The sequence below is a fragment of the Oryctolagus cuniculus genome, chromosome 19, assembly GCF_051225735.1.
Source record: "Oryctolagus cuniculus isolate XC-2025 breed Fujian yellow rabbit chromosome 19, ASM5122573v1, whole genome shotgun sequence".
In the NCBI taxonomy this organism is placed as follows: domain Eukaryota; kingdom Metazoa; phylum Chordata; class Mammalia; order Lagomorpha; family Leporidae; genus Oryctolagus; species Oryctolagus cuniculus.
The window spans coordinates 12,869,419-12,897,054 of record NC_142885.1 but is presented as its reverse complement, the minus strand read 5'-3'; the positions used below and the strand labels follow the sequence as shown (position 1 = coordinate 12,897,054).

The 27,636-nt window shown below is 45.4% G+C and overlaps 1 protein-coding gene across 2 annotated transcripts in view; it reads right to left on the bottom strand.

Annotated features, from left to right (window-relative positions):
* CALN1 (calneuron 1) overlaps positions 1–27,636 on the bottom strand; it is a 633,785-nt gene that overhangs the window by 193,586 nt on the left and 412,563 nt on the right. For both annotated transcript variants that reach the window (XM_089320670.1, XM_070064500.2), the window contains one exon: positions 10,359–10,471. In XM_089320670.1, coding sequence (XP_089176796.1) covers positions 10,359–10,471 — 113 coding nt within the window. The remainder of the gene's footprint in view (positions 1–10,358; positions 10,472–27,636) is intronic.

Sequence of the window (27,636 nt, the reverse complement as noted above, 5' to 3'; positions counted from 1 at the left end):
CCGCGGGCACAGCAGAGACGCACCTGCTGGCCGTGGGTCTTCCGTGGGAACAGCAGAGAAGCACCTGCTGGCCGTGGGTCTTCTGCGGGCATAGCAGAGAAGCACCTGCTGGCCGTGGGTCTTCCGTGGGCACAGCAGAGAAGCACCTACTGGCCGTGGGTCTTCTGTGGGCTCTGCCCCCCAAAGGACCATGCAGCAGCTCCCAGTAGGTGGCTCTGTGTGAATTCCTTTCCTTCTAGAAGCTGGCCACTGCAGTTCATTTTGACTTCATGCTTTCGTAGTCTACTATCAACTGTGTGCCCTGGGCACCCAGAAGATGGGCTAGAAACCCTTCCAACTCCAACTACTCCTCTTATTTGCCGCCGCTGGGGCTGAAGCTGGGGCACAGTGGGTTAAGCCATTGCAGGAAGTGCTGGCATCCCTCATCAGAATGCCAGTACAAGCCCCAGTTGCTCCACTTGGATGCAGCTCCCTGCAAATGTGCCTAAGAAGACAGCAGAGGATGGCCCAAGTGCTTGGGTCCCTGAAACCCACATGGGAGACCCAGAAGGAGTTCCTGGCTCCGGGCATCAGCCAGGCCCTGCCCCAGTTTGTGGCCATTTAGAGAGCAAACCAGCAAATGGAAGATCTCTCTCTCTCTCTATGTCTGTCTCTTCCTTTCTCTCTGCCACTCTTTCAAATAAATAAATACGTTTTAACAAAAAACAATTGTTCTATGATGTGATTTTGTTAATTTGAGGTTTTGATAACTTTATGAATAATAACAGGATAGACTATGCTGTTAATTGTAAAAAATAAGTGTAAAGAAAAAAGCACATTCACTTTTATTTCAATCAATAATAATAAGTTCTGTCAGGATCATTACATTTTCTTCAGTTTTTTCTATGAATATAAATGTATATATAAAAGATGAATATAAATTGATATATTCAAGATGAATATAAATGTATGTATAATAGCTGTAGAACAGCAATGTAATTATACTATAAATTCAATCTCTTTCTTGGCTTTTCCACTGATGATGAAGTAAAAATATTATTTTTAACAATTTTACAATATTTCATCTTTATAATTGCATTTTTCTGTATCTCCTACTGATTTCATATGATAAATTGCGAGATGTAGAATTATTCTTAGTTGGAGGGTTTAAACATTTAACATGCTGTGGCCAAGTTTCAGCAAATAGTTTGAGAGAGTTGGACAAGTTGCTCTTCTGCTAGCTTCCCATTTTATCTCACCCTGACAGCATGGAGTATTATCACACAGTTTATTGTTTCCCAATCTGACGGGAGAAAACTTATGCAACTGCTATTTTAATGAACAGTTATTAGATTGCTGGTGACTTCAAACTGTTTTAATGCTGATGATCCAGGGCAAGGAGGAAATTTTATCCAGCACTTAAGCCAGTGAAGACAGCCACACTTCTGTGTCAGAATGCCTGGGTTCCAACTCCAGTTCCAGCTGCCCCAGCTTCCGGCCAATGCAGACGCTTGGAGGTACGGGTGATGACTCAGGTGACCGGGGTCCTGCCATCCATGTGGCTCTTGGCTTCCAACCCACCAAGCCCTGGCCATTTTGGGCATTTTGGGGAGTGAACCACTGGATAGGAACTCAGTCTCTCTGTATCTCGAATAAGTAAATAAGAAAAATAAAATTCCAACATTGATACCTACCAATTGTCTGTTGTTCCTTATCCCATTTCTCTCTTGCCAGGTTTTCATATGGGTTTAGAAATGCTCTTTGCACATGCTTTATTCAATCCGTTGCCATATTCTTGCCTACTTGTTATTTTTAAAACTATCCTTTCAATTTAATAGCTTAAGTTTATAACTTTATTTATGATCCTTCCATTGTTCTACTGCACAAGAAGTCATTCCCGACTAAGAGTTCAGTTACATATGGACAAGTAATTTGTTCATCTTAAAAATGGTTTAGAGGCTGGCATTGTGGCATAGTGGGTTAAGCCACCATCACCAATGCTGGCATCCCATATGGGTGCCAGTGCATACCCTGGCTGCTCCACTTCCAATCCAGCTCCCTGCTAATGGTCTGGGAACAGTAGCAGAAAATGGCCCAAATGTCTGGGCTCCTGCCACCCATGTGGGAGACCCAGATGAAGCTCCTGGCTTTGGCCTGGCACAGCCCTGGCCATTGTGGCCATCTGGTGAGTGAACCAGCAGATAGACATAGAAGACCTCTCTCTCTCTCTCTCTCTCTCTCTCTCTCCTTCAGAACTCTGACTTTCAAATAAATAAATAAATCTTTTTTAAACAGTTATAAACTACAGTGTTATACAAGGGCACTCTAAAAGGTCCATGAAAAATGCAGAGAAACGTATTTTGGTGCGAACAACTTTTTAAAAATATTTTATTTATTTATATTTATATTTATATTTATTTATTTATTTGAAAGGAAAAGTTACAGAGAGAGGGAGAGAGAAGTATCTTTCATCTGATGATTCACTCCCCAAAAGGCCACAAAGACAGGGGCTTAGCCAGCCTAAGGCAGGAGCCTGGAACTCCAGCTGGGTCTCCCACATGGGTGGCAGGGACACAAGCACTTGGGCCTTCTGCTGCTGCTTCCTCCAGGGCCTCAGTAGGGAGCTGGAAAGAGAGTTCAGCAGCTGGGACATAAACCAGTGCTCATATGGGATACTGGTGTTGCAGGTGGCAGTGTAACCCACTGCAACAAAACCCCAGGCCCCGGTGTCAAGAATTTTGAAACCTATGCATAGCCTTTTCATAACACTCATTTTCCATGAACAGTTTGACTCATATGCATGATTTCAAAAATTCTGGCACCAAAATGAACAACTCGGTTTTTAAAGGAATGTATTAATACATTAGGTTCTCAGTCACAGCAAATGCATGAAAACTATTACAGCACAATTGTCATTTGAATGTGATATTAATACAAAGAGAAGAGAATCAGTGCAGTTCATAGACATGAGTCCAAGAATATAATGAATTTTCCTTTCCTTTCTCTTTCCTTCCTTATTCTTTGTTTCTTTCTGAGTTTTCAGATGACAATTTTTTACTTGCATTACAGTGAAAGGCTTACTGCTCTGCTAAATAGAGTCCAAGAAGTGAAAAGTGAAAGTCCACAGTTCCACAGGAGCACAGGCAATGGCTAGAAGCAAGAATCAAGCGAAAAGATGTGCATTTCACTCATATAAACTTTTTTAAAAAATTTATGTGTTTGTTTGAAAGTCAGAGTTACAGAGAGAGAGAAGGAGAGGCAGAGAGAGAGAGAGAGAGGAAGAGAGAGGAAGAGAGAGAGAGAGAGAGAGAGAGAGAAAGGACCTCCATCTGCTGAATCACTCCCAAATTGGCCACAACAGCCAAAACTACACCAGTATGAAGCCAGGAGCCAGGAGCTTCTTCCAAGTCTCCCATGCAGCTGCAGGAGCCCAAGGACTTGGGCCATCTTCTACTGCTTTCCCAGCCATAGCAGAAAGCTGTATTGGAAGTGGAACAGCCGGGACTCGAACCGGCTCCCATATGGGATGCGGGCACTGCAGGTGGCCGCTTTACCTGCTACACCACAGCACCGGCCCCTCATATAAACTTAAAAAAAAATCTTCCTTTCTACAAACTTTCTAAAGTACCCTCCCATATGATGAAAGAGGAATTGCACTTACGAATATGGACAACTACAAGAAAAACCCAGATTACCGAACCTGGCCGAGAGCCAAGGTCCGATGCAGACCAGTGATGCTGACTTTACCATAGGGCGTATTAATAACCTGGAACTCAGTGGATGCTCAATTTGAGTGAGCCTTTGCATTACCTGCAGGGTGTATTGGAACCTAGTGTTGAGCCCACTGCTGGAGGTTCCGGGTTCGCAGACCTGGGTGGGGGCCTGGGAATGTGCATTTCTACCAAGTTCCAGGTGCGACAGCTGCTGCTGGCCCAGGAACCACCTGAGAACCACTGTTAAGGCAAGTGTCTTGCATACCCCAAGCTTCACACCACTCAGAAAGATCACTCTGGGGATGCAAACACTTGCTGTCGGTCACGGTGATGGGCATTGCTGATGAAAGCTGTGTACGTTCCTCAGCTGGGTCCTTGACTCTGACAGAGCAGCACACGGACATGATATTGGGGGAGGGGGGAGCAATTGTGCTGGGGCCACATTTGCCATGTGGAGAGACTTGCCTACTGAACACAAGTCATCCTTGAAATAAAAAAAAAAAGAGAAAAATGTTCTGATGCTTCTTACATCTTGGCCCCATGCTACAAATGCTCCACACAAATATTTCTTCTACTTCATGCACTTTTCCCTGCAAGTTTTATTTATTTGAGAGACAGATAAAGACAGAGAGAGAGAGAGACAGAGCTCTCCTCCACTGGTTCACACCCCAAATGCTAGCAATGGCCTGGATGTGGCTGGGGCTAAATTCAGAAGCCAGGAACTGAATCCAGGACTCCCACGTGGATGGCAGGGACCCAAGTACTTGAGCCATCACCTGCAGAAAGCTGGAATGGAGTGCAGAGCTGGGATTCAAACCCAGGCACTCTAATATGGAATACGGGTGTCCCAAGAGGCTTCTTAGCACTAGCTGCCGACAATAGCTTTCCATTTTATTCTGATTCTGGAAGTGATACATGCCTACTGTTGTGGTTTTAGAAAAAAACACAAAGACATGATCACCCATCACCCTACAACTCCCCAGAAGTTTCCTTGGTCATTTTGATGTATTTCTGTCCAGTCTTTTTATGCCTGACAGCTGTGGGATCCTAGTGGACCTATGGCTTTGTGCAGTGTTTCACACATCGTGAACAGGGAACACAGAGGGCTCTCCATTGCCCAGTAGTCAAAGATTTTTGGCCAGGTTCCCTCTCCGTCTCAGCCATAGCTCTGCAGGCCAGTACAGTAAACACTCCAGGCTGAAACCTGGACCCTGGGCTGGGGAGGAATGGCTTTTGGATTAGATCCTGGTACACAGACTGAGTCCGGAACTAAAGCGTAATTGGATAAGCAGCAGTGACCTGAGACCCAAACAAGGGATTTGGGATGGAGGGACAGAGCCCAGCCTGACACTGCTGCAGGTGTTCCCCTGCACCTGCTGTGAATTTTCCCACAGAAGGGGGAGGAGTGCACAGCTGGGAATGGTATTGAGCAGACTGAAGTTGGATAATCAGGGAGAGACAAAGCAAGTCAGCGCAACAAACAGGCCTTGATTTCAACCAAATCTGGACAAGGGCGGTGTTCCATGTACTTTTTGTTAGGACAATGGACAGCGTCTTTGGCATTGTACACAGCTGCAAGATAAGCAGAGATTGTAGGAACCAGATTGCACACTGCCTCCCAGTCTTTGCACCCCAGAGCACTGCCTAACTGTTTCAGCCACACACCGAAGCTGGGAGGCCAGTGCGAGGTCCTTGTTTCCTGACCTCTGGCGGCAGACTCATTCCCACACACCCTGCCCTCTTGCCCTCATCAAATCCGTTTACTTACAAACTAAGACTGTGCTTCATTTCTTAAAGCAGAAACTCTAAACTGGTGAAGGCTTGAGAATGAGGTTTGATTGCAGATCAGAGAAAAACGTGAGCCAAGGAACAGAGCCCTACAGTAGTACACCCATCGGATGTTTTTCAGTGTCTTCCTGGCCTGGCCAAGGTGCTGTCTTGGACCTCACGGTATTGACAGAAAGACTCATAAACAGCTTTGCTAGCCCAGCGTGGGACTCAATTCCGTCTTGGATGGAGAAGAGGTTAACAGAAGTGCCGGCTGGCCCCGGGGATCGGGAGAGCTGAATAATCTCTTGCCATTACCCTTGCCACGGTTTGCTGTTTGCAAACTCACTGCAGACAGGCAGTTCTTGAGGTCAAGAGGAGACGCTGCTGAGCTCCAGTAAACACTGTGATACAGTAACAAGTCTCTCTGCCCTGCCGCTGGGGGACAGGTGCCATAGCATGAGACTGTTGTTCAGGGATACAAGTGGACTCAGGTTGTGCGGTGAGAGTGCATGGTACAACCACAGTGCCTCTGAGGGTCACACTCCAGCTTGGCCCCCAATCCAGACCCCAGCCCCCTTCAGCTCTTCCCATCCCTGATCTCCGTCATTACCATGCACCAAGGCCAAGGGCTGACTTTAAACACTTTCACCTCATCCTCCCCAGGTGTAGCCCTGCAGTGACAGTGAACACATAGAAGCTGGATGAATGAAGACTGAGAATGAAATGAAAGTTTTGCAAGTTACCATTTGCTACATACAAGAATCTCTGTGACCCCTCACACCGAGGTGGCTGAGCCCCCTGGGAGAGCCAGAGATGAAGCCAAGCCATCGTTCGTGGGAAGGAAGCTGCAGCTGTAGCCCATTATATTCCATCGGCACAGACAGCAATTTCCTGCAAAAAGCCAGGGGCTCAGAATTTGTGGGACTGGTAGCACCACCCAATATGTAGCTGTTTGTTGGCTTTGTTTTATGTTCATGCAGAATTCCATTTGATTTCATTTTACTCTTGGCAGGGGAGGCTAGAACACCAGTAAAAAAGCAAGCACTGAAAAACAGATTTAATTAGGAAGATGAACCTACGGGCTGGGCTATTTCCCATTAACACAGACAATAGCCACAGTCACTGACTTCCTCTAAGGTAGGAAGAAACCAAAGCGTGATGGAATGGGGGTGGGGAAGGCTTGGAACAGCAATGTCAGGTCTGAAGTTGAAGTTCAACCACAGGCTCTTTACCGGTCATGGTCACCCACTCACCAAGCTGGCCCCCACAGTGACCCGGCCTCCTGCTCATCACACACTGAGTAGGGGCTCCTTGCATAACCACGAGGACTCCAGAAGTGGTGGAGTCCGGCTTCTAGAGCTAAGTCTTGAAGACATTGAAGCCTCTGCCTGAGCTCTCTTGGATCATTTGCTTCTAGGGGAAGCTGGCTGCCCTGACATGAGGCCACTCGGGCAGCACCATGGAGAGATCCAGGCGATGGGGACCAGAGTTAGCCTTGGGAGTGAGCCACATCCTAGCCGGTTCCAGCCTTCCGGTGACTACAACCCCAGCCAGTGTCCTGATGGCCCTCTGGGTCACCACCCAGCGAAGCTGCTTTCAAACCCCTGACCCCTTCGAAATGGCGCAACACAGTAAATACCGATTGCTTTCCGTCCTGATACTTCGGTGCGATTTGTCCACCACATGGACACCCATATATCCTTCCAGTTGTACCGTTATGTCTGTTTCTGTGGGAAACACACATGGTCTCTGATGAGAAGCCTTGCCGGAGCATCTAGAATTCCTTTCCACTTTTCTAGAATCAGAACCTTCAGCTGCCTTCCTGGCTGCCTTAGAATTTTCTAGAATCAGAATCTCCTGGTATTAATATTCCGAGGCAGAAGTTTGCCTTTCTGCTACATTTTTTTCCCACACTGTCTCCAACCACTGTGGAAAAGTGAACAAACTTGGATATGTGTGCGCGCACATACATGGACCTGCACACGCACTTCTACTCTCGTTTGCTGGTCAACGTTCAGAGTAAGAGAGGAAAGCCACGTCCACGAGTCTGCGCATCCCAGCACTCTCATTTAAATGTCTCAGGCTGAGTTTTCCCCTTTTTTCTCTCCCCACTGTACCTTATCACCCTGGCTGAGAAGCAGGGGGAGTCTCTAGTTAGACAAAAACACAGATGATCGCAACATCACATCTGGATTTGACTAAGACAGTCGGTACAGCAAAGATTTCCTTCTTTGCAGGTGCTCTGTGGTGAGGAATGAGCAGATAAGAGGCCTCTACAGGAGATGTGGATCAAGAATTTGCAGCTTCTACCTCTGCAGGATGGGGCGAGGAAGAACGCTTACAGTGAGGGAGGCCCTGGAACATTCTTCTAGGATAGAGAGCACCCTGAGGACAAAGGGCAGGAACCATGGAGGGCAACAGAGAGAGCCAGAGAGGAAGAGGGGAAGCCAGAGAGGAAGGCAACTGTGCATGGTTCTACCCAGGCTGAACGACGGCCCCATGGGATGGGACACTTCTCCACCATTGTAACTCTGTATCCTATTTCTGCTCAGGGACTTTGCTCTCCCAAGTGCTGAAGTCTAACCAAACGGTTGCAGGAGCAGAGAAATATTTTCATCTCCTGGTGAGGAGAGCCTCAGAGAGCTTCCTGACCATAACATGGGTCCAAGGAGATGGCAGCCTCAGGTGGGCGTTGGCCGTGCAGAGCTAGAGGCCCCTGTGTTGCAGGACCGCGTCTTGTCTCTTTGTTCATCCTCATGCACACAGTTCACCTTGGTGAGCTTCTCTCTGCTCCTGACGTCACCCTTCAGCTCTGATGGGTCCCAGATCTGGGTTTGAAGCCCTGGTCCCTGTCTGGCTTTCCAGCCCTGTGCATAGACTTTCTTCCTTCCCTCTGTTGTCTGGCCCTCACCTTCCACTCAGCCTGTCTGAGTTAGAATTCAGCCCAGGAAGACTTCACTGTCACCCTGTGCTCTCGTTGCTGTCTTTAATTGCAAGTTGGGAATCTGGGATTGATTTGCTTCTTTTCTTTCCTCAGGCCCTAAGTCCGTTCTGCACCTGAGTCCCTTTAAACTGGATCCCGGTTTTGGAAAAAGGACTTGCCTGTGACTACTGCCTCGGTAAACACTCATCCTAGCAGACCCAGGGTGCCCTTTTCTTCCCTTGCATTTAATCGCATCATTGCAGCTGAATTCACAAGAGCTAAGATCTGGAATCAACCCAGATGTCCATCCACTGATGACTGGATAATGACACTGTGGATATATACACTATGGAATACGACTCAGCTGTGAAAAAATGAAATCCTGTCTTTTGCAACAAAATGGGTGCAACTGGAAACCATAATGCTTAACGAAATAAGCCAAAAAGCAATATGTTCTCCCTGATCAGTGGTAACTAACAGAGTACTAAAATGCAATGTATTAGAATGAAATTGACATTTTTAAGATTTGATGATTGTTTACAGCCCTTGTCTCTACTGTTGAGGACCAGTGTTTTTTTCTTCATATCGTTTGTTAAACTCTTTACTTAGTGTAGGGCTAATCTTATGAGCATAAAGTAAACTGAAAATGGACGTTTGTAAAAAATAAGATTGGGAATAGGAGAGGGAAGAGGAAGAAGTGTGGGATAATGGGCGGGCAGGAGGGCAGGGTGGGAAGTATCACTATATTCCTAAATCTGTATACATGAAATACACGAAATTTGTGTGCCGTAAATAAAATTTTAAAAAGTAAAAAACTAAAAAAAAAAAATCACCCATATTTCAAGGTTCAAGGCAAATGCTTCCCTTTCTTGAAGCTTTATCTGACACCACCAACCATACTTTTCTCCTTTATCGAACTTCTGTTGATTCCATTGAAAAAAGGTAGGCATTGAGGGTCTGCAAATGCAGTGGACAGCAAGCTGAAGGGGCTATTATAACCGTGAGATCTGGGCTTCATGGAGATTAAAATCTTACCACCATTATACTTACTATACTTACTAATGTCTTCTTTGATTACTCTTACTTACATTTCCTTATTCAACTTCTTCAACAACACGACTGAGTTTTAAATGCCTTTTTGGAAAACTCACAATGACTGAGACTACAGGGCACACAACAAGTTCTCATTAAAGAGTTACTGACTATTTGCAAGGTGAGTACCAGAACAAGACTAGATTTGTCAACTGCATCCCTCATCTAGATAAGAGAAATATCTTTGGTGAAGGAAAAATACACTTCACGAGATTTAAAGAAACTACAGTGTGTTAGAATGGGTTTCATGTGTCCAACCAGTTACTCAATTTAACTTGAAAACTTCACCTGAGATTTGTGAAATTGTTGATTGAGAATGCAATCCCCAAATTCCATAATCATGAAAAAAGACTCGCATTTTGAAAGATTAGACATAATATAGAAAATGATTTAATAGCTCTTTAGGAATTAGAAGGTAGATATTTGGAATTTACTAAAGGATTTCACAAGAAAGAAATAGACGCATATTGAGAAGCATTGGATATAAATTCTTAAACAAAACCATTGTGTCCTATTAAGGAGAACAGACAACCATGCCATACTATCAGCAAAGATCAACTGGAATCAGGGTCAAACACAGAGCTGGTTCAGATAATAAACACTGTTAACTGTTACCAGGAAAAAGATTTTTGTGAATCAGAAGTGGAGAAACTGGAGAGATATTTCGCTCCTCCAAACCTTAAATAAGTATCATTTTGATCTTTGGTCAAAGGATCCCACAGGGACCCTGACCTTGACATCCAACTCAAGGAATGGGAGTCATTCCAGCCCCAAAGAGATCTTCATGTGCAGAACAGAGCTCAGGAATTCAGTCAAAAGTTAATACTGGACTTATGTCTACTGCCAAATGTAATCTTTACTAAAAAAAAATTCTTACTCACCTGCCAGAATATACTGTCTATTGTGTTTCCAAGAAAACCGTCTCGACCTTCTGACGACACCAGTTTGGGGCCAAGAATTGTCATGAACTCGTCAAAATCCACCTGGCCATCTCCTGGAAGGAGAAGACAGAACTATGAGCAGAAGAGCGGCTGCACTTGACATACTGTACCCAATACAGTGAACACCTCTACCCTTTTCTCCTAGGCACAGTTTCAATAAATGAAGAAGAGCTGGTAGCACCGGAAATTGTTCAACATTCGTAAAGCTCCCAGAGTACAAAGGAAAGAGGCAATGCTTAGTACACGTGATGCCACATACACATATTCCTAATCATGTCAGTACAGTCATGTACTACATTAACCTTTTTTTTTTTTGACAAGCAGAGTTACAGTGAGAGAGAGAGAGAGAGAGAGAGAGAAAGGTCTTCCTTCCGATGGTTCACCCCACAAATGGCCACTACAGTTGGTGCTGCACCAATCCGAAGCCAGGAGCCAGGTGCTTCTTCCTGGTCTCCCATGCGGATGCAGGGCCCAAGGACCTGGCCCATCCTCCACTGCCTTCCCGGGCCACAGCAGAGAGCTGGATTGGAAGAGGAGCAACCAGGACAGAACCGGCGCCCCAACCAGGACTAGAACCTGGGGTGCCGGCACCGCAGGCAGAGGATTAGCCTATTGGGCCACAGTGCCGGCCCTATATTAACCTTTCAGTCAACCGTGGACGACACACCAAAGATGGTTCCGTGATTGTAACAGAGCTGAAAGATTCTCATCACCCAGTGACGCTGCTGCCATCTTAAGAAATGTGTTTCTCATGTGTTTTTGGTGATGCTGGGGTTAACAACACCACTGTGCTGCCAGTCATACAAAACACAGGATATATGTGTGCACATGTAATAGTGTAGAGGACATAATACTTAATAATAAATGACTATACTACTGGTCTATGTATTTATCATTATTTTGGATTATAAACCTTCTACTTAATTAAAAACATACATTGCATACTGCGTTATGCTGCCGTAAATATCCTCATATGGATATCTCTTATTGAATGCAACTCTTTTTAATAAAAGCCTAATTTACTTGAAACACAGAGCTACAAACAGGAGGGACAATGGGGGTTGGAGAGAGATTGAGAGAGATTGAGAGAGCGAGAGAGAGTGCTTCCATCCTCTGGTTCATTCCTTAAATGGACATACAGTTTCATCTGGGCTAGGCCAAAGACAAGAGCCAGGAACTCCACCCTGATCTCCCATATGATTGGCAGGATCACAAGCACTTGGGCCATCTTCAACTGCCTTCCCAGGTGCATTAGCAGGATTCTGGATCAGAAGCGGAGTAGTGAGACTCAAGCCAGCATGTCTGGCATCACAAGTGGCAGCTTAACCTTTTGTGCCCTAACACCGGTCCCTTTAATGCATCTCTTGATAGCATCATTTTTTTCTTGTGCTTGATTTAATGTCATATTGTTTTGTTCATCATAATCCTAGGAGCAATAAGCTATACCATACATATCAAGTGTCTTCCACAAGTTCATGGAAAATGCATATCATGCAAAAAAATGTACAGATATCAAAAATTGCACTAAGAGGCCAGTGCTGTGGTATAGTGGGTAAAGCTGCTGTCTACAATGCCGGCATCCCATATGGACACCAGTCCAAGTCCTTGTACCCCACTTCAAGTCCAGCTCCCTGTTGATGTACCTGGGAAAGCAGCAGAAGATGGTCCAAGTGCTTGGACCCCTGCACCTGCATGGGAGACCCAGAAGAAGCTCCTGGCTTCAGACTGGCCCAGCTCTGGCCATTGCAGCCATTTGGAAAGTGAACCAGTGAATGGAAGATCTCTCTCTCTCTGTGTAACCCTGACTTTCAAATAAATAGATCTTTTAAGAGATTGCACAAAAACGTACTTATTTTTAGTCCCATTTCCCATGAACTTCTGGACGTCTCCTCGTATACAGCCTAGATGTATGGTGACCTATGTAAGTTTGTGGTGTAAGTACACTGTGATGTTCACACAACGATTAAATTGCATAGCAACACATTTCTCAGAGTGTATCCCCATCGTCAAGGGCACATGGCTGTGTTTCTATCTAGGCCTCCAATCAGCCTGTCCTAGCATCCACGATCATACCCCAAAGCTGTTCCCTGGTGCCCAACTTGGCAGCTTCATTCTTGTCACCCCCCCCCTTAAATTAAGTCATCAAGTCTTACTGATTTCACTTCTGAAAAGCTTGTAGTTTGGGTGGGCATTTGGTGCAGCAGTTAAATGTCCACATTCCACATCAGAGCACCTGCTTTGAATCACAGCATCTCCGCTTCTGATCCAGCTTCCTGCTCCTGTGCACCCTGGGAGACAGCAGGTGATGACTCAAGGTCTTGGCTCCCTCCACCCATGTGGGGGGCCCTAGATTGAACTCCATCCTTTTTTCTGTCCCAGCCAGTGGGACAGACCAGGCATCCAAGAGTTTTACAAAGAGCAGGCACATAAATCAATTCACTCTCAGAGTGCATCTGTCTTCCAATAATGTCTTTGGGATGGACCTTGTGATAGAGTGGATTAAGCCGCTCCTTGGGATGCCTACATCCCATAGCAGAGTGCCTGGGATTGAGTCTCTCCTCAATCCAGCTTCCAGCTAATGCACCCAGGAGACAGTATATCAGTACTGGAATCCTTATCACCCACGTGGAAGAATCTGATAGAGTTCCTGGCACCTGGCTTTGGCCTTGCTCAGTCTCAGCTGTTCCAGGCATCTGGGAAGTGAACCAGTGGATAAAAGATCTCTTTCTCACTCCATCTCTGCCTTTCTCTATGTGACTCTGCCTTTCAAATGAATAAATACATCTTAAAAACAGCCTTATTGCAAAGCAGATGTCCTTAACAAGATGTCAGTGATTCACAACAGATAACCCAGGGACAGACCAAGTGTAGATAAAACTTCCCCAGGGACTGAGAAGACACGGAACGCCAGGGAAGAGCTGCCGAGAGGAGATCTATTTCTCTTAGATTCAACCAGATAGAAGGATCTAGTAGTCAGGAGACTGCTAATGAGCAACAATGAATAGCGTTTTGCCTTTCAAATTAGCAAGTATTTTCTTTGTTTAAGAGCTGAGTTCACGCGAATTTTTTCAAAAAAATTATTTATATGACAGAATGATGGTGGGGAAAGAGAGAGAGAGAGAGAGCGAGAGGGCGCTTCCATCCACTAATTCACTTCCCAGATGCCTGCCACAGCTGGGGCTGGACCAGGCTGAATCCAGGCGTCCAGGAGCTACGGCTAAAATGAATAACCGATCACCTCTACCGATGAAGCAGCTGCCACAAAAAAATCCCTCAACTGTGGGGTTCAGAGAGCTTCCAATCTGGTGGACACAGCGGGCTTCTGGGAGACTGGCGTACCCCAGTCCTCTATTCCACTCCACCCTATCCCATGCCACCTTCTAAGCAGCTCTTCCCCCTGGCTGTGCCTGGCTTGTATCCTTTTGTTATTAGCGAATCAAAGTACATGGAGTGCTCTCTTGAGCGTGTGAGCTGTTGCACCAAGAGACTGCACCGAGGACGGGCTTGTGGAGTTAGCATCAGAAGCACAGGTGATGACTTCTGGGTGGGGACGGTTGGGACTCAGTCCTTCACCTGCAGGTTGGGTGAGGTCTAGATAGACAGTAGCAGAACTAGATTTCATTGTAGGGATCCAGTGCCTTCAGAGAACAGAGCATTGCTAGGAAAGGAGAAAAACCCACACATCAGTGACTGGAAGTATCCAGTGGTGTCAGTGAGAGAGTACACATGACACTCGTTTCGCACACACTCTCTTTCTGGCTTTTACCAAGCAAAGAGAGATTCATCCAAGCTCATGCTTGGAAGGATCATGCAGGCGGGCGCCCCCTTCTCTCTCAGGGGATGGCTCTGCTCTGGTTGCTGGGCGCATGGGCACACAGCTCACCTCCTGTGGACCTGCAGTGAGAGAGGACGCCCCCCCAACATTCAGATGGAGGTCAGCCGCATTGGCAGAGTGGATTTTCTGCCGGGGTTGAGTCCTAAGGGGAAGGCCCCAGAGGCAATTCTGGTTCAATGCACAAAAATGGGCTGGGGACGCTCCAAAAATGATCGCTATCAATGCACATCCCCACCTCTGCAGCCTATCCATCCCAGAGGAACTGAGACGAACAGAATCTCAGAGGTAGAATTTACACACGGTCCCTTAACCTAGAAACCAGCCACGTGTTGAGGCAAGGCGGGGGGGGGGGGGGGGGGGATTGTCGGAAACACTCTCCCCAGAGCCCAGCATTCCTTTTTTATTTTTTTATTTATTTGAAAGACAGATTTCCACAGAGAGGTAGAGACAGAGAGAGGTCTTTCACCCACTGGTTCACTCCCCAGATGGCCGCAACGGCCAGGGCTGCGCTGAGTTGAAGCCAGGAGCCAGGAGCTTCTTTCAGGTCTCCCACGTGGGTGCAGGGGCCCAAGGACTCGGGCCATCTCCTACTGCTTTCCAAGGCCACAGCAGAGAGCTGGATGGGAAGAGGAGCAGCCGGGACTAGAACCGGCACCCACATGGGATGCTGGCACTTCAGGCCAGGGCGTTAACTTGCTGTGCCACAGCGCCGCCCCCCTCAGCATTCCTTTAACAGGGAGTGCTACAGCTGCCTGGGATCTAAAGGCAAAATGAAATCTGCATTGTTCTCCACGGTCCAGCTCCTGGGTCTCAGGTCAGCTGCCAGAGATCTTTCCTAATCACAGAATAACAATAAATGCTAGGTAATACTTAGGGAAGGCCAGGCACTGAACTCAGGACTCTGTATGGATAAACTTCCCTGTACAGACTGACCCCAGACCTACGAATTTTTTTTTCTGATGAGAAAACTTAGGCAAGAGGAAATGAAAGATACCAGACTGAGAGGAGGCAGCTAGTTAGGGGCAGAGCAGAGACAGAACCCCCGGTAACAACCCAACAGTGCACCACCTCCTCTCCAAATCCCAGGCCCCAGCACCTGGTCCTGGCAGAGGTTCACCCAAGGAGGCTTCAAAAAGTGCATGGAGAATAGAATCCAGAGATGAATTTATTTAGGTCAGGAAAAGGGAAACACGTGCACACATAGAGTCTTCTGCAAGTCTGATGGAAAAGGGCCAGGGTTGTGGTGCAGCAAGGTAAGTGCTGCCTGTGGCACTGGCCTCTGACATCAGAGCAGCAGCTGGAGTCCTGGCTGCTCTGCTTCCAATCCACCTGCCTGCTAATACGCCTGGGAAAGCAGCAAACGATGGCCCCAGTGCCTGGGCCCCTGCTACCCACGTGGGAGACCCAGATGGAGCTCCTGGATCCTGACTTTGGCCTGGCCCAGCCCTGGCTGTGTGTGGACAGATGAAAGATCTCCCTCTCTTTCTACCTCTCTCTCCCTCTCTCTTTGCCATTCTGTCTTCCCGATAAATAAAACAAGTATTTTTTAAAAGTGTGATGGAAAAATGTGTGGTTTTCAATTTTTTTTGCACCAAAATAAACTTATCTTTATTATTAAAATATTTTTAAAAGTGTTTTTATTTGAGGGAGACGGAGTTCCTATTTGCTGGTTCGCTTCCCCAAATGTCCACAACAGCCAGAACTGGGCCAGGCCAAAGCCAGGAGTCGGGAACTCCACCCCAGTCTCTCACATGCATGGCAGTGACCTGACCATTTGATTCATCACCCCACGCTGCATCCTCAGGTGCACACTAACAGCAAGCAGGCATCGGGAGCAGAGGTGGGACTAGAACCCAGAACCTCCAATATGAGATGGAGCATCCCAACCTAGGCCAAACACCGACCCTGAATTTACCTTTAGAGTCCCATTTTCCGTCTCTCTTCTCCAGGTCTGAGGGTTACGATGCGTTTTCCCCTTGGGCATTTAGGAAGGAGTTTAGTGGGGGATTGGAAGAGTCAGCCTTTGGTACCTTTAATGCAATGCCCATTGCCTGAAAGCCAGATGCTCCCCAAATTGCCACTTTGCCTGCTGTCAGCTCTCTGTAATTCTCCACAGATGGTCTGTTCCCAAAAGACCCGAGTCTTTCACACAGAACCCTCTAAGCATCGGAAATGGCTTTCACCACTGAAAGAATGGGTCTGATGGACAATTCTGCACAGGCCCAGGAGGGCCCAGCAAACTGGCATTAAGGGTTCACATGCTCCCAAAGAGAAGTGGGCATCTTCCCCAATCCGCTACCTTTCACGAAACACAGAAGCACTTAGAATGCCCAGACTACATTTATTAAACCGTTTTAGGAACCTTAAAGGAGCAAGTCACTGTAGAAAGAAAGAAGGGAGTTCACTCCCACCAGGCCTCTTTCTTCCCTCTCCAGCATCCAAATATCATAATCCACTTAGCAAGAAGTACAGGAAGCCAACCTGCTAAGGACTGCGTCTTGTTGCTCCCCACTGTTATGTGAGTCAGAGTAATGAACTTGAACTAGGGCAGGCAGCTGCAGGAGGGCCAGCACTGTACGACGTTCATTAAGTCCAACCAGCTGAAATCTTCGGGAAGTGGTAAAATAATAATAATAAAAAATCACTGCAAAATAAAAGGGAAGAAAAGGACATGCAGCAAAAAAAAAAAAAAAAAGTGGGGGGTGGGTTTTGAAGGGTGACAAGGAGGACTGTTGTCCTGTTGTCAGAGATTCCATTCAGATCAGTCACTAAATCCCAGAAGCACAGGGTCAGGTTAGCAGGAGACACAGGGTGGGCAGCTGAGTGGAGGAAGGTGCACGGGGAGGCTCTGGAAGCTTGCAATCCCCTGTCCGGGACAGAACCAAGCGAGCGATGCCACTGACCTCAAAGCAGGGTGCTAAGGCAGGACAAAAGCAGAAGTGCGTGCTCCCAAGAGGTCAGTCTCCATGATTCTGCAGCGCGTTTTTAAAGAGGGAAGAGTTCCAACAAGTCACAAAGGGAGATGAGTGAGCACCCTGAGCCACGGTGCAGACACCCGGAAGGACGTCTTTGCAGTACTGATCAGGCTGTGCTGGACCAAGGATTCCTGGAGAGGGGAGCAGGATGAGGCAGAACCAGGACGATGGAGCAGACTCAGAGACCTGTGTCTGATGCAGTCAGTGGAGAGTGGCCAGGTGTGGGTGCGAGAGCGCTAGCATTGTGCTTGCCAAAGACTGCTCGGGACTGGAGAGGGCAGAGCTGGCCCTAAAAAGCTGTGTTAGCTAAGGCAACAGAAAAGTTAATGTAGGATAGAGAATGGGGTACGGGTCCGAGGAAGGGAATAGCAAGTGGAACCAGCAAGGCTTGATAAGAGACTGGTAGGGTGGGAAGGTGAGAGTGACCCTCCAGTCTTTTATTTTTATTTATTTATTTATTTTTATTTTTTTGACAGGCAGAGTGGACAGTGAGAGAGAGAGACAGAGAGAAAGGTCTTCCTTTGCCGTTGGTTCACCCTCCAATGGCCGCCGCGGCCGGCACGCTGCGGCCGGAGCACCACGCTGATCCGAAGGCAGGAGCCAGGTGCTTCTCCTGGTCTCCCATGCGGGTGCAGGGCCCAAGCACTTGGGCCATCCTCCACTGCACTCCCTGGCCACAGCAGAGAGCTGGCCTGGAAGAGGGGCAACCGGGACAGAATCCGGCGCCCCGACCGGGACTAGAACCTGGGGTGCCGGCACCGCTAGGTGGAGGATTAGCCTATTGAGCCGCGGCGCCGGCCCCCTCCAGTCTTGAGTTAAGACTTCTGGAAGGGGGCCGGCACCGTGGCTCACTTTGTTAATCCTCCACCTGTGGTGCCAGCATCCTATATGGGCACCAGGTTCTAGTCCCAGTTGCTCCTCTTCCAGTCCAGCTCTCTGCTGTGGCCCGGGAAGGCAGTGGAGGACGGCCCAAGTGCTTGAAACCTTGTACCCGCATGGGAGACCAGGAGGAAGCACCTGGCTCCGGGCTTCGGATCAGCGTATAGGCCATTTGGGGGGTGAACCATCGGAAGGATGGTTCTCTCTCTCACTGTCTAACTCTATCTGTCAAATAAAAAAAATTAAAAAAAAAAAAAGACTTTTGGAAGGACCACAGAGCTAAAGCAGGAAGAATGGAGAAGTCAGGAGAGGGACACAGCTGGGAGATGCTGCTTTTGAGATGTTGACTTGCTGGGGATGGGGGAGGGGATAGTTCGAGTGTCAAACAGCTACAAATGTGCATCTCAGTCTTCCATGGAAACATCTCGAAGAGCCTCAAGACAAATGATCCAGTTAAAAATTCCAAGATCCAGAACTATATTTTAGTATGTTACAATCTCATTAAAATAGATGCTACGGACAGCATTTTTTTCATATTTGCTTAAATAAATATTTTCACTAAAATATATGGAAGTGTACTCTCCCTTGCCCCCCTCAAAGGAAAAAAAAATTAATAGTGGCTTGCGTCTAAGCAGGTCTAGACAGATAAAGCACAGGAAGGAGAGAGTTTTCTAATGAAAATAAAATGTTTTCTTTTTTTTCCTTAGAGTGGTAAATATCTTGAGATATTTACATTGTCTTTTATTTTTATTTATATTTTTTTTTTATTTTATTTCTTTGAAAGACAGAGTTACAGAGAGAGATGGAGCCAGAGAAAGAAAGAGGTCTTCCACCCGCTGGTTCACTCCTCCAAATGACCGCAATCGCCAGAGCTGAGATGATCCAAAGCCAGGAGCTTCTTCTGGGTCTCCCACGTGGGTGCAGGGACCCAAGGACTTGGGCCATCTTCCACTGCTTTCCCAGGCCATAGCAGAGAGCTGGATTGGAAGTGGAACAGCCGGGTCTTGAACCGGTGCCCCTATGGGATGCCAGCGCTGCAGGCGGTGGCTTTACCCACTACACCACAGCACCAACCCCTACATTGTCTGTTAATTCCTTTCTCCTGTAAACATTCTGTGACTTAGCACATCACGTCAAGTTGAGTCTGTTATCCATTGTTCAGTGCACAGTTTCAAAGCATGAAGTACAATTGTCTGTCTTTCTGTGCACATGTATGGCTGCACAGTCATGTCCAGGACAGTGTGTCAGACCAAAGCTCTCCGCCCCAACAGCAGGGCTCCAGTCCTCTCCCACACCAGCCCATGGCCACCAACCTTCTACTCTAACAAACTCACAGAGATGGACCTGTGCAGTATCTGCCTTCCTACAGTTACTGTCTTTTTCACTTAGCACAGTGCTTTCCTGTAGCACATATCTGAGGAAGCCTAGGAATGTACAGCCTGTGGGTTATGACCAATAACATGGTGCCGTATGTGGGATTCATGTGACACGGGTCAGTTACAGCCACTCTCATCCTTAATAAACAAATCCAGTGGGTAACTATGTGACATGATGATGGATATGTCAATTTGCTTCCTTATAGTAGCCTTTTTACTAGCTCTATGTAGCCCAAAACACTGTTCTGTAACCTAAGTATACATAGTACAATATGTTTATAAAAGAAAATGGAAAATAGAACACTATGCTGTATAACCTAAGTGCGCATGGTACAATGTGTTCAAAAAATAATGAAAAATTGGTTGGGGGGTGCTTAACAAAGAACATTCTACCTTTTAAAGGATAAGTACCTTTTTTTTTCATATGCACATTCAACAGTTTACTTTCTACACTTCCCTCTAGGGCCACTTGGGGTTACTTCCACAGTTTAGCTGTTGTGAATAATACTGCTATGAACATGGGTGCAGAAATTTCAAGTCTCTGCTTTCCATTTGTTTGGGTTTACATCCAGAGGTGGAGTTGCTAGAGCACATTTTTAAGGTCTTGAGGGACCATGATACCATTTTGCTCAGAGATTACAGCTTTTAATCTTACCCTATCTCACAGTGGTGTGCAAGGGTTCCAGTTAGTCTCCATTCATCCTGACATTTGTTATTTTCTCTCTCTCTCTGTGTGTAGGAGCTATCCTAATCAGTGAGAAGAGATATCTCACTATAGCTTTGATTGGCACTTCCCTAGTGCTTAGTGGAGTTGAACATCTTTTTATTTGCTTGTTGGCCATTCATACTCTTTGGAGAAATGACCATTCAAGTCTTTGGCTATTTTTTGAATTGGATTTTTTTTTTTTTTTACTGCTATTGAGTTGTAGGTGTGCTCTGTGTATTCTGGGTAGGAATCCCCACCACATAGATGATTTTCAAGTATTTTCTCCCATTCTGTGGGTGTTTTATTTTGTTGATGGTGTTTTCTGATGCACTAAATTCTTTACTTTTCATGAATTCTGGTTTCCTTAGTTTTTCTGCTTTTGCCTGTGCTTTTGGTGCCATATCTAAAAAAAAAAAAAAGTCTTGTAAAATTCAACATCATGAAGCTTTTGCCCTAAGTTTTAGCCTAACAGTTTTATAATTATTATTTTAATTTTAGGTGTTGGCTTATTTTTGAGTGAATTTTTGAATATGATAATGGTCCAACATCATTCTTTACCATGTAGGTTTCTCATTTTCCCAGCACCATCTGGTGAAAAGCCTGTCCTTGCCTTATTGAACATTTGACTATATATATGAAGGCTTATTATGGGCTGTATATTCTGTTTCATATTCTGTATGCCAATGTCACACTGTTTGGAGCACTTAATCTTTGTTGTAAGTTTTGAAATCAGGAAGTACGACTCTTCAAGTTTTATTCTTTTTCAAGATTATTTTAGCTAAATGAGGTCACTTTATTTTCCATATAAATTTAAACATGAGTTTTCCCATTTTTATTTTAAAAATCATTGGGGTTTTTGATAGAGACTGTATTGAATCTACATATTTCTTTGGATAGTATGTCATCACAACGAGTTAGACAGTGAGTGAGAGAGAGAGAGAGACAGAGAGAAAGGTCTTCCTTTTATGTTGGTTCACCCCTCAATGGCCGCTGCAGCCAGCACACTGTGGCCGGTGCACCATGCTGATTCAAAGCCAGGAGCCAGGTGCTTCTCCTGGTCTCCCATGCAGGTGCAAGGCCCAAGGACTTGGGTCATCCTCCACTGCACTCCCAGGCCACAGCAGAGAGCTGGACTGGACGAGGAGCAACCGGGACAGAACCAGTGCCCCAACCGGGACTAGAACCCAGAGTGCCGGCACCGTAGGCGGAGGATTAGCCTAGTGAGCTGCGGCGCCGGCCCATCACAATGATTTTTAAAAAAATTTTTTTTTTTAATTTTTGACAGGCAGAGTGGACAGTGAGAGAGAGAGAGACAGAGAGAAAGGTCTTCCTTTGCCGTTGGTTCACCCTCCAATGGCAGCCACGGCCAGCGCATCGCGCTGATCCGAAGCCAGGAGCCAGGTACTCCTCCTGGTCTCCCATGGGGTGCAGGGCCCAAGCACTTGGGCCATCCTCTACTGCACTCCCGGGCCACAGTAGAGAGCTGGCCTGGAAGAGGAGCAACTGGGACAGAATCTTGCACCCCAGCTGGGACTAGAACCTGGTGTGCTGGTGCCACAAGGCGGAGGATTAACCTATTAAGCCATGGCACTGGCCATCACAATGATTTTAAGTCTCTCAATCTGTAAGTATTGGCAACATTTCCATTTATTTATGTCTCCTTTAATCTCTTTGGCAATGTTTTTTTTTTTTTTCATTGTGTAAGTCATTCACTTCTTTGGTTAATACCAATGTATTTTTTCCTTTTGATGCTACGGTAACTTTCTTCTTAATTTCCTTTTCAGATTTTTCATTGTTAGTGTATAAAATGCAACTGATTTTTTCCTGTTGACTTTTTAATTTCCTCACTTGAAAAACTGATTGTTTAATTGTGATAGGTTTATGGAATCTTGAAGGTTTTCTACATAGAAGATCATATCATCTTTTAGAAGTGAGAATTTCATCTTTTCCTTTGCAATTTAGATACCTTTCATTTATTTTTCTTGCCTAAGTGCTCTGGCTAGAACTTCCCACATTATGGTGAACAGAAGGGGTAAAAGCACACATCTTGGTCTTGTTTCTGATCTTAGTACAAGAGTTTTCAGTCTTTCACTGTTGAGCACGACACTCACCGTGGGTTTTTCATATATGCCTCTTGCTAAGTGGAGGTAGTTTCTACTTCTAGTTTGTTGAGTGTTTGTTCTTGACCATAACAGGACATGAGCTTTTGAGAAATGCTTTTGATGGACCGATGGATCTGAATGTCTTTTTCCCCTTTATTCTCTTACTCTTGTATATCACCTTGGTGAATTTTTGTATTTCAAACCATCCTTGCATTCTAGGACTAAGTCCCATTTGGTCATGGTATAGAAATTTAACAGACTGCTGAGTTCTGTTTCCTTGTATTTGGTGAGGATGCTCGCAACAGTATTCATAAGGCATGTTGCTCTGCCGCTCTCTTTTCTTGTCGTTTCTTTGCCTGGTTTTAGTATCAGAGTAATGCTGCCCTCATGGAATGATTGAGGAAATGTTCTCTCCTCTTCGCCGTTTCAGAAAGTTTGAGAAGCGTTCATGTTAGTTCTTTAGGTGTTTTGTAGAATTTAACAGTGAAGCCCTCTGATCCAAGACTTTGCTTTGACAGAAGATTTTTGATTACTAAGTCACTTTAATGAATATTAGGTCTCCTCATATATTCTTCCCTTTTCTTTTTTGTTATCTAGTCTTAGTAGATTTTGTGTTTCTAGGAATGCATTCATTTAATCTAGATTATCCAATTTGCTAGTATAAAACTGTTCGCAGTACTACTTTATGTACCTTTCTACTTCTTTTGAAGTGATAGTGATGTCCACACTTCTGATTTTAAAAACTTGAGTTCCCTCTCTTTTGTTCTTAATCTAGCTAGTGCAAACTTTGCAATTGTGTTGATCTTTTCAAGGAGCCAATGTTTGATTTCACCAATTATTTTCTATTTTGTTGATGTCTTACCTAGTCTTTATTATTTCCTCCCTTTTGTTAACTTTGAGTTTAGCTTGCTAATTTTCAAATATCTCTTTTTTAAAAATTATTTTTTTTTTTGACAGGCAGAGTTAGACAGTGTGAGAGAGAGACAAAGAGAAAGGTCTTCCTTCTGATGGTTCACCCTCCAAATGGCCGCTACAGCCGGCACTGCGCCGATTTGAAGCCAGGAGCCAGGTGCTTCCTCCTGGTCTTCCATGTGGGTACAGGCACCCAAGCACTTGGGCCATCCTCCACTGCCTTCCTGGGCCATGGCAGAGAGCTGGACTGGAAGAAGAGCAGCTGGGACAGAATCCGGCACCCCAACCGGGACTAGAACCCGGGGTGCCGGCGCCACAGGCAGAGGATTAGCCTAGTGAGCCACGGCACTGGCCTAAAAAATTATTTTATTTAATTGAAACGTAGAGTTACAGACACAGAGGGAGAGACAGAGAAATATTCCATCTAATGGCTCACTCCCCAAATGGCTGCAACAGCCAGAGCTGGGCCAGGCCAAAAGCCAGGAGTCAGGAGCTTCCTCTGGATCTCTTACATGCGCAAAGGGGCCCAAGAGTTAGGCTATCCTCTTCTACTTTCCCAGGTCCATTAGCAGGGAGCTGGATCGGAACTGGAGCAGCCAGGACTTGGACTGGCGCCCATATAGGAAGCTGTTGTCTCAGGAGGCAGCCTAACCCACACAGTGCTGGCCCCATTTAACTGATTTCTTAAGTTGTAAAATTAGGTCGTTGATTTTTGAGCTGTTTCTTGGTTTTATTCAAAGTTAGGCATTTATAACTATAGGTTTCTCCCCTTAACACAGCTTTCACTGTGTGCTAGAAATTTTAGGATGCTATGTTTGCTTTCATTTGTCCCTAAGGATTTTTTAATTTCTCTTGTGATTTCCTCTTTAATCTACTGATTGCGTAACAGTATGTGTTATTATAGCCACCACTGGCGTATTTTGGTTGCTATTTGTATGAATTACCCTTTGTCATCCATTCACGTTCAGTCTATATGTCTTTGAATCTAAAGTGAGTTTCTTATAAACAGGATGAACCTGGGAATTTTTTGAACTCCTTCTGCCAATCTGTCTTTTGATAGGAGAGTTTAATCCATTTACATTTTTAAAAGATATTTATAGAGGGGCCGGAGCTGTGGCATAGCAGGTAAGGCCATCACCTGCGGTGCTGGCATCCCATATGGGCGCCGGTTCAGGTCTCGGCTGCTCCACTTCCAATCCAGCTCTCTGCTGTGGCCTGGGAAAGTGGTGGAAGACAGCTCAAGTCCTTGGGCCCCTGCACCCACATGGGAGACCCAGAAGAAGCTCCTGGCTCCTGGCTTCAGATCAGCACAGCTTCGACCATTGCGGCCATCTGGGAAGTGAACCAGAGGATGCAAGACCTCTCTCTCTCTGCCTCTCCTTCTCTCACTGTGTAACTCTGACTTTCAAGTAAATAAATAAATATTAATAAAAAAGATATTTATAGAAAGAGACTTAATTCAGTCCATTTGCTATTTGATTTCTGTATGCATTAAACCTTTTTTTGTCCCTCAATTTTTTGCATTCTTATCTTGTTCTGTGTTTAGTAGACTTTTTGTAGTGAAATATTTAAGCTCTTTTCTCATTTCCTGTTAGCTATAGCTTATATCTATTTTCTTTTGGTTACCATGGGGAGTATATTTAAAATCCTAGTTACAACATTCTAATTTGACTTTATACTGATTTAACTTCAATAATATATGAAAACTATGCTTCTTGGCAGCTCAATCCTTGTCCCCTTGTTCTTGATACTGTCAACAAAGTAACATCTTTCTTTATACACTCTACTCCTGGAAACACAAAATAACAATTCATTTAAATGCATTACCAAATTATGTGCAGAGTATGGAGTTAAAAAACAAACATAATAACATCAGCATTTCCACTAATAACTTTTTAAAAATATTCATGTTTTGCATTATGTAGGAAACAAAAAGCAGGGTTATAATAATGCTAGCATTGTGTAATTGACAATGTATTTACTGAGATTTTTATTTCTTCATACAGGTTCAAGTTACTGTCTAGTGTCCTCTCCTTTGAACCTGAGGGCTCCTTGAGCATTTCATACAGAGTAAGTCTTGTGATAATGAACTCCCTTGGTTTCTGTGCATCTAGGAATACCTCCTTTTCTCCATCATTCTTGACGGAAAGTTTTACTGGCTATTGAATTCTTGGGTGTGGACTGTTTTTCTTTTACTACATTGCATCTGTTGGCCTACTGCCTTCTGCCTCCAAAGTTTCTTAAAAAGAAATCTGCTGGCCGGCGCTGCAGCTCACTAGGTTAATCCTCTGCCTAGAGGAGTTCTAGTCCCCGGGTTCTAGTCCCGGTTTGGGCACTGGTTCTATCCAGGTTGCCCCTCTTCCAGTCCAGCTCTCTGCTGTGGCCCGGGAGTACAGTGGAGGATGGCCCAAGTGCTTGGGCCCTGCACCCGCATGGGAGACCAGGAGGAAGCACCTGGCTCCCGGCTTCGGATCTGCGCAGCGCCAGCCGTAGTGGCCATTTGAGGGGTGAACCAACGGAAAAAGGAAGACTTTTCTGTCTCTCTCTCTCTCTCACTGTCTCACTCTGCCTGTCAAAAAAAAAAAAATCTGCTGATACCTTCGTGGGAATGGATGACCCCTTGCATGGGACAAGTCACTTCTTTGGCTTTTTTTCCAAGATTCTCTTTTTCCAAAGTCTGGTTATTATGTATCGTGGTGAGAGTCTCTGAGTTCTTCCTACACAGAGTTCACTTAGCTTCGTAGATGCTTGTAGTGATATCTGTAATCACACTTGGGAAGTTTTCAGTCATCCAATCTTCAGACATTCTCCTTTCCCTTTCTCTCCTCTCTCTCATCTCCTAAATGGAGACCCGCGCATGTGTATGTCGGCCTGCTAGATGGTGTCCCACCGGTCCCTTAGGCTTCGTTCACATTTGTTCAGTCTTGTCAGTGCTCAGTCTTGATAACTCCTTTTGTGTTATCTTCAAGTTAGCAGATTCTTTGATCTGCCTGCTCAAAACTGCCTTTGAATCCCTCTACTGAAATGTTCATGTCAGTTATTGCTCTTTTAAGCTCCAAAATTACTTTTTGGTTTCTTTTCAGGTTTTCTACTTCTTTATTAATATTGCCGCTTTCCTCAGAATTACTTTGTTGACTTTTCTCTTGACTTCCTTTAATTTTTTCAGCATCAACACTGCTGTTTTAACTTTTCCCCATTAGATTTACCACCAGATATTTTTCAGGGACAGTTTCTTGGGAGTCTGTCCCCTTGGAATGGCCCATACTTTCTGGGGTATTTTTATGCCTTGTGATTTTTTTTTTACCTGAAATTAGGTATTTGAATCTAATAATGTAGTAATTTTGGAAACTGGATTCTATCCCATCTCTAGAATTAGCTGATTGTTATTAATGTTCTTAATTATTGTTTCTCTTTTTGATTTGTTGATTTTATTTTCATCATTTTCCTGTATTGTTTTTGGTTGCTATTTAATGATTAACCTGTGATGTGAACACAATGTGGTCTTCTCGGGTATTTTTGGACCCTGCACCCTCCTCTAGGTATGTGTTGGTCATGTCCTAATTTTCCCTATAGAGTCAGCTGCTTTTGAGTATCCTCATATTTAATTCTGGCTTCTAAAAGGGGCAATAAAAAGCACTAGGCCTTTAGATACCCCAGAAGTCACTTCGGCCAGAGATAGGGAAAGCTCGCAACCTGGAGTGGCCCTGGCTTCTGGTGCCTCTGGGACCAGAAGCACCAATCAGTGGTCGGGACACAGATCTCTGATATTTGCAGGGTGGGATGATTTTTGTCCAACTAATTCCCACAAGGCCTGTGCAAGCTGTTCCTGAATGCAAGTATAGGGCTGTGGGTGAGGGATGGCTAGCTTTGTTACTGTCTGAAGAGTTGACTTGCATGGAAATGAATCCCAATTTGCCATTCAAGGCTCCCTCTGGAACTTTCCAGCCTTCAAAGGGCTCCAAAGTCCCAAAACATTCCCATGGTAGTCTGCCACTGTAACTGAGGTTCATACGGGAGACAAATTCTTGGTATCTCCTATTCTGTCACTTTCCCAATCTCCATAGTATCCATTTTTTGTTGTTTTTTTGCCTTTTTATTTTTGAGCCACATTGTGCATTACCTATTCAAAACATAAATTTTTTTAAAAAAATTAAGCAATAATCTCTTGTTTCAGTGCATCCAGATGAACTCATCAAGAGCGGAGGATGGAAAGAGGAAGTGAGGGAGGAAAAAATAAAGGACCAAGGCCGGCGCCATGGCTCACTAGGTTAATCCTCCACCTGCAGTGCCGGCACACCGGGTTCTAGTCCCAGTCGGGGCGCTGGATTCTGTCCCGGTTGCCCCTCTTCCAGGCCAGCTCTCTGCTGTGGCCAGGGAGTGCAGTGGAGGATGGCCCAAGTGTTTGGGCCCTGCACCACATGGGAGACCAGGAG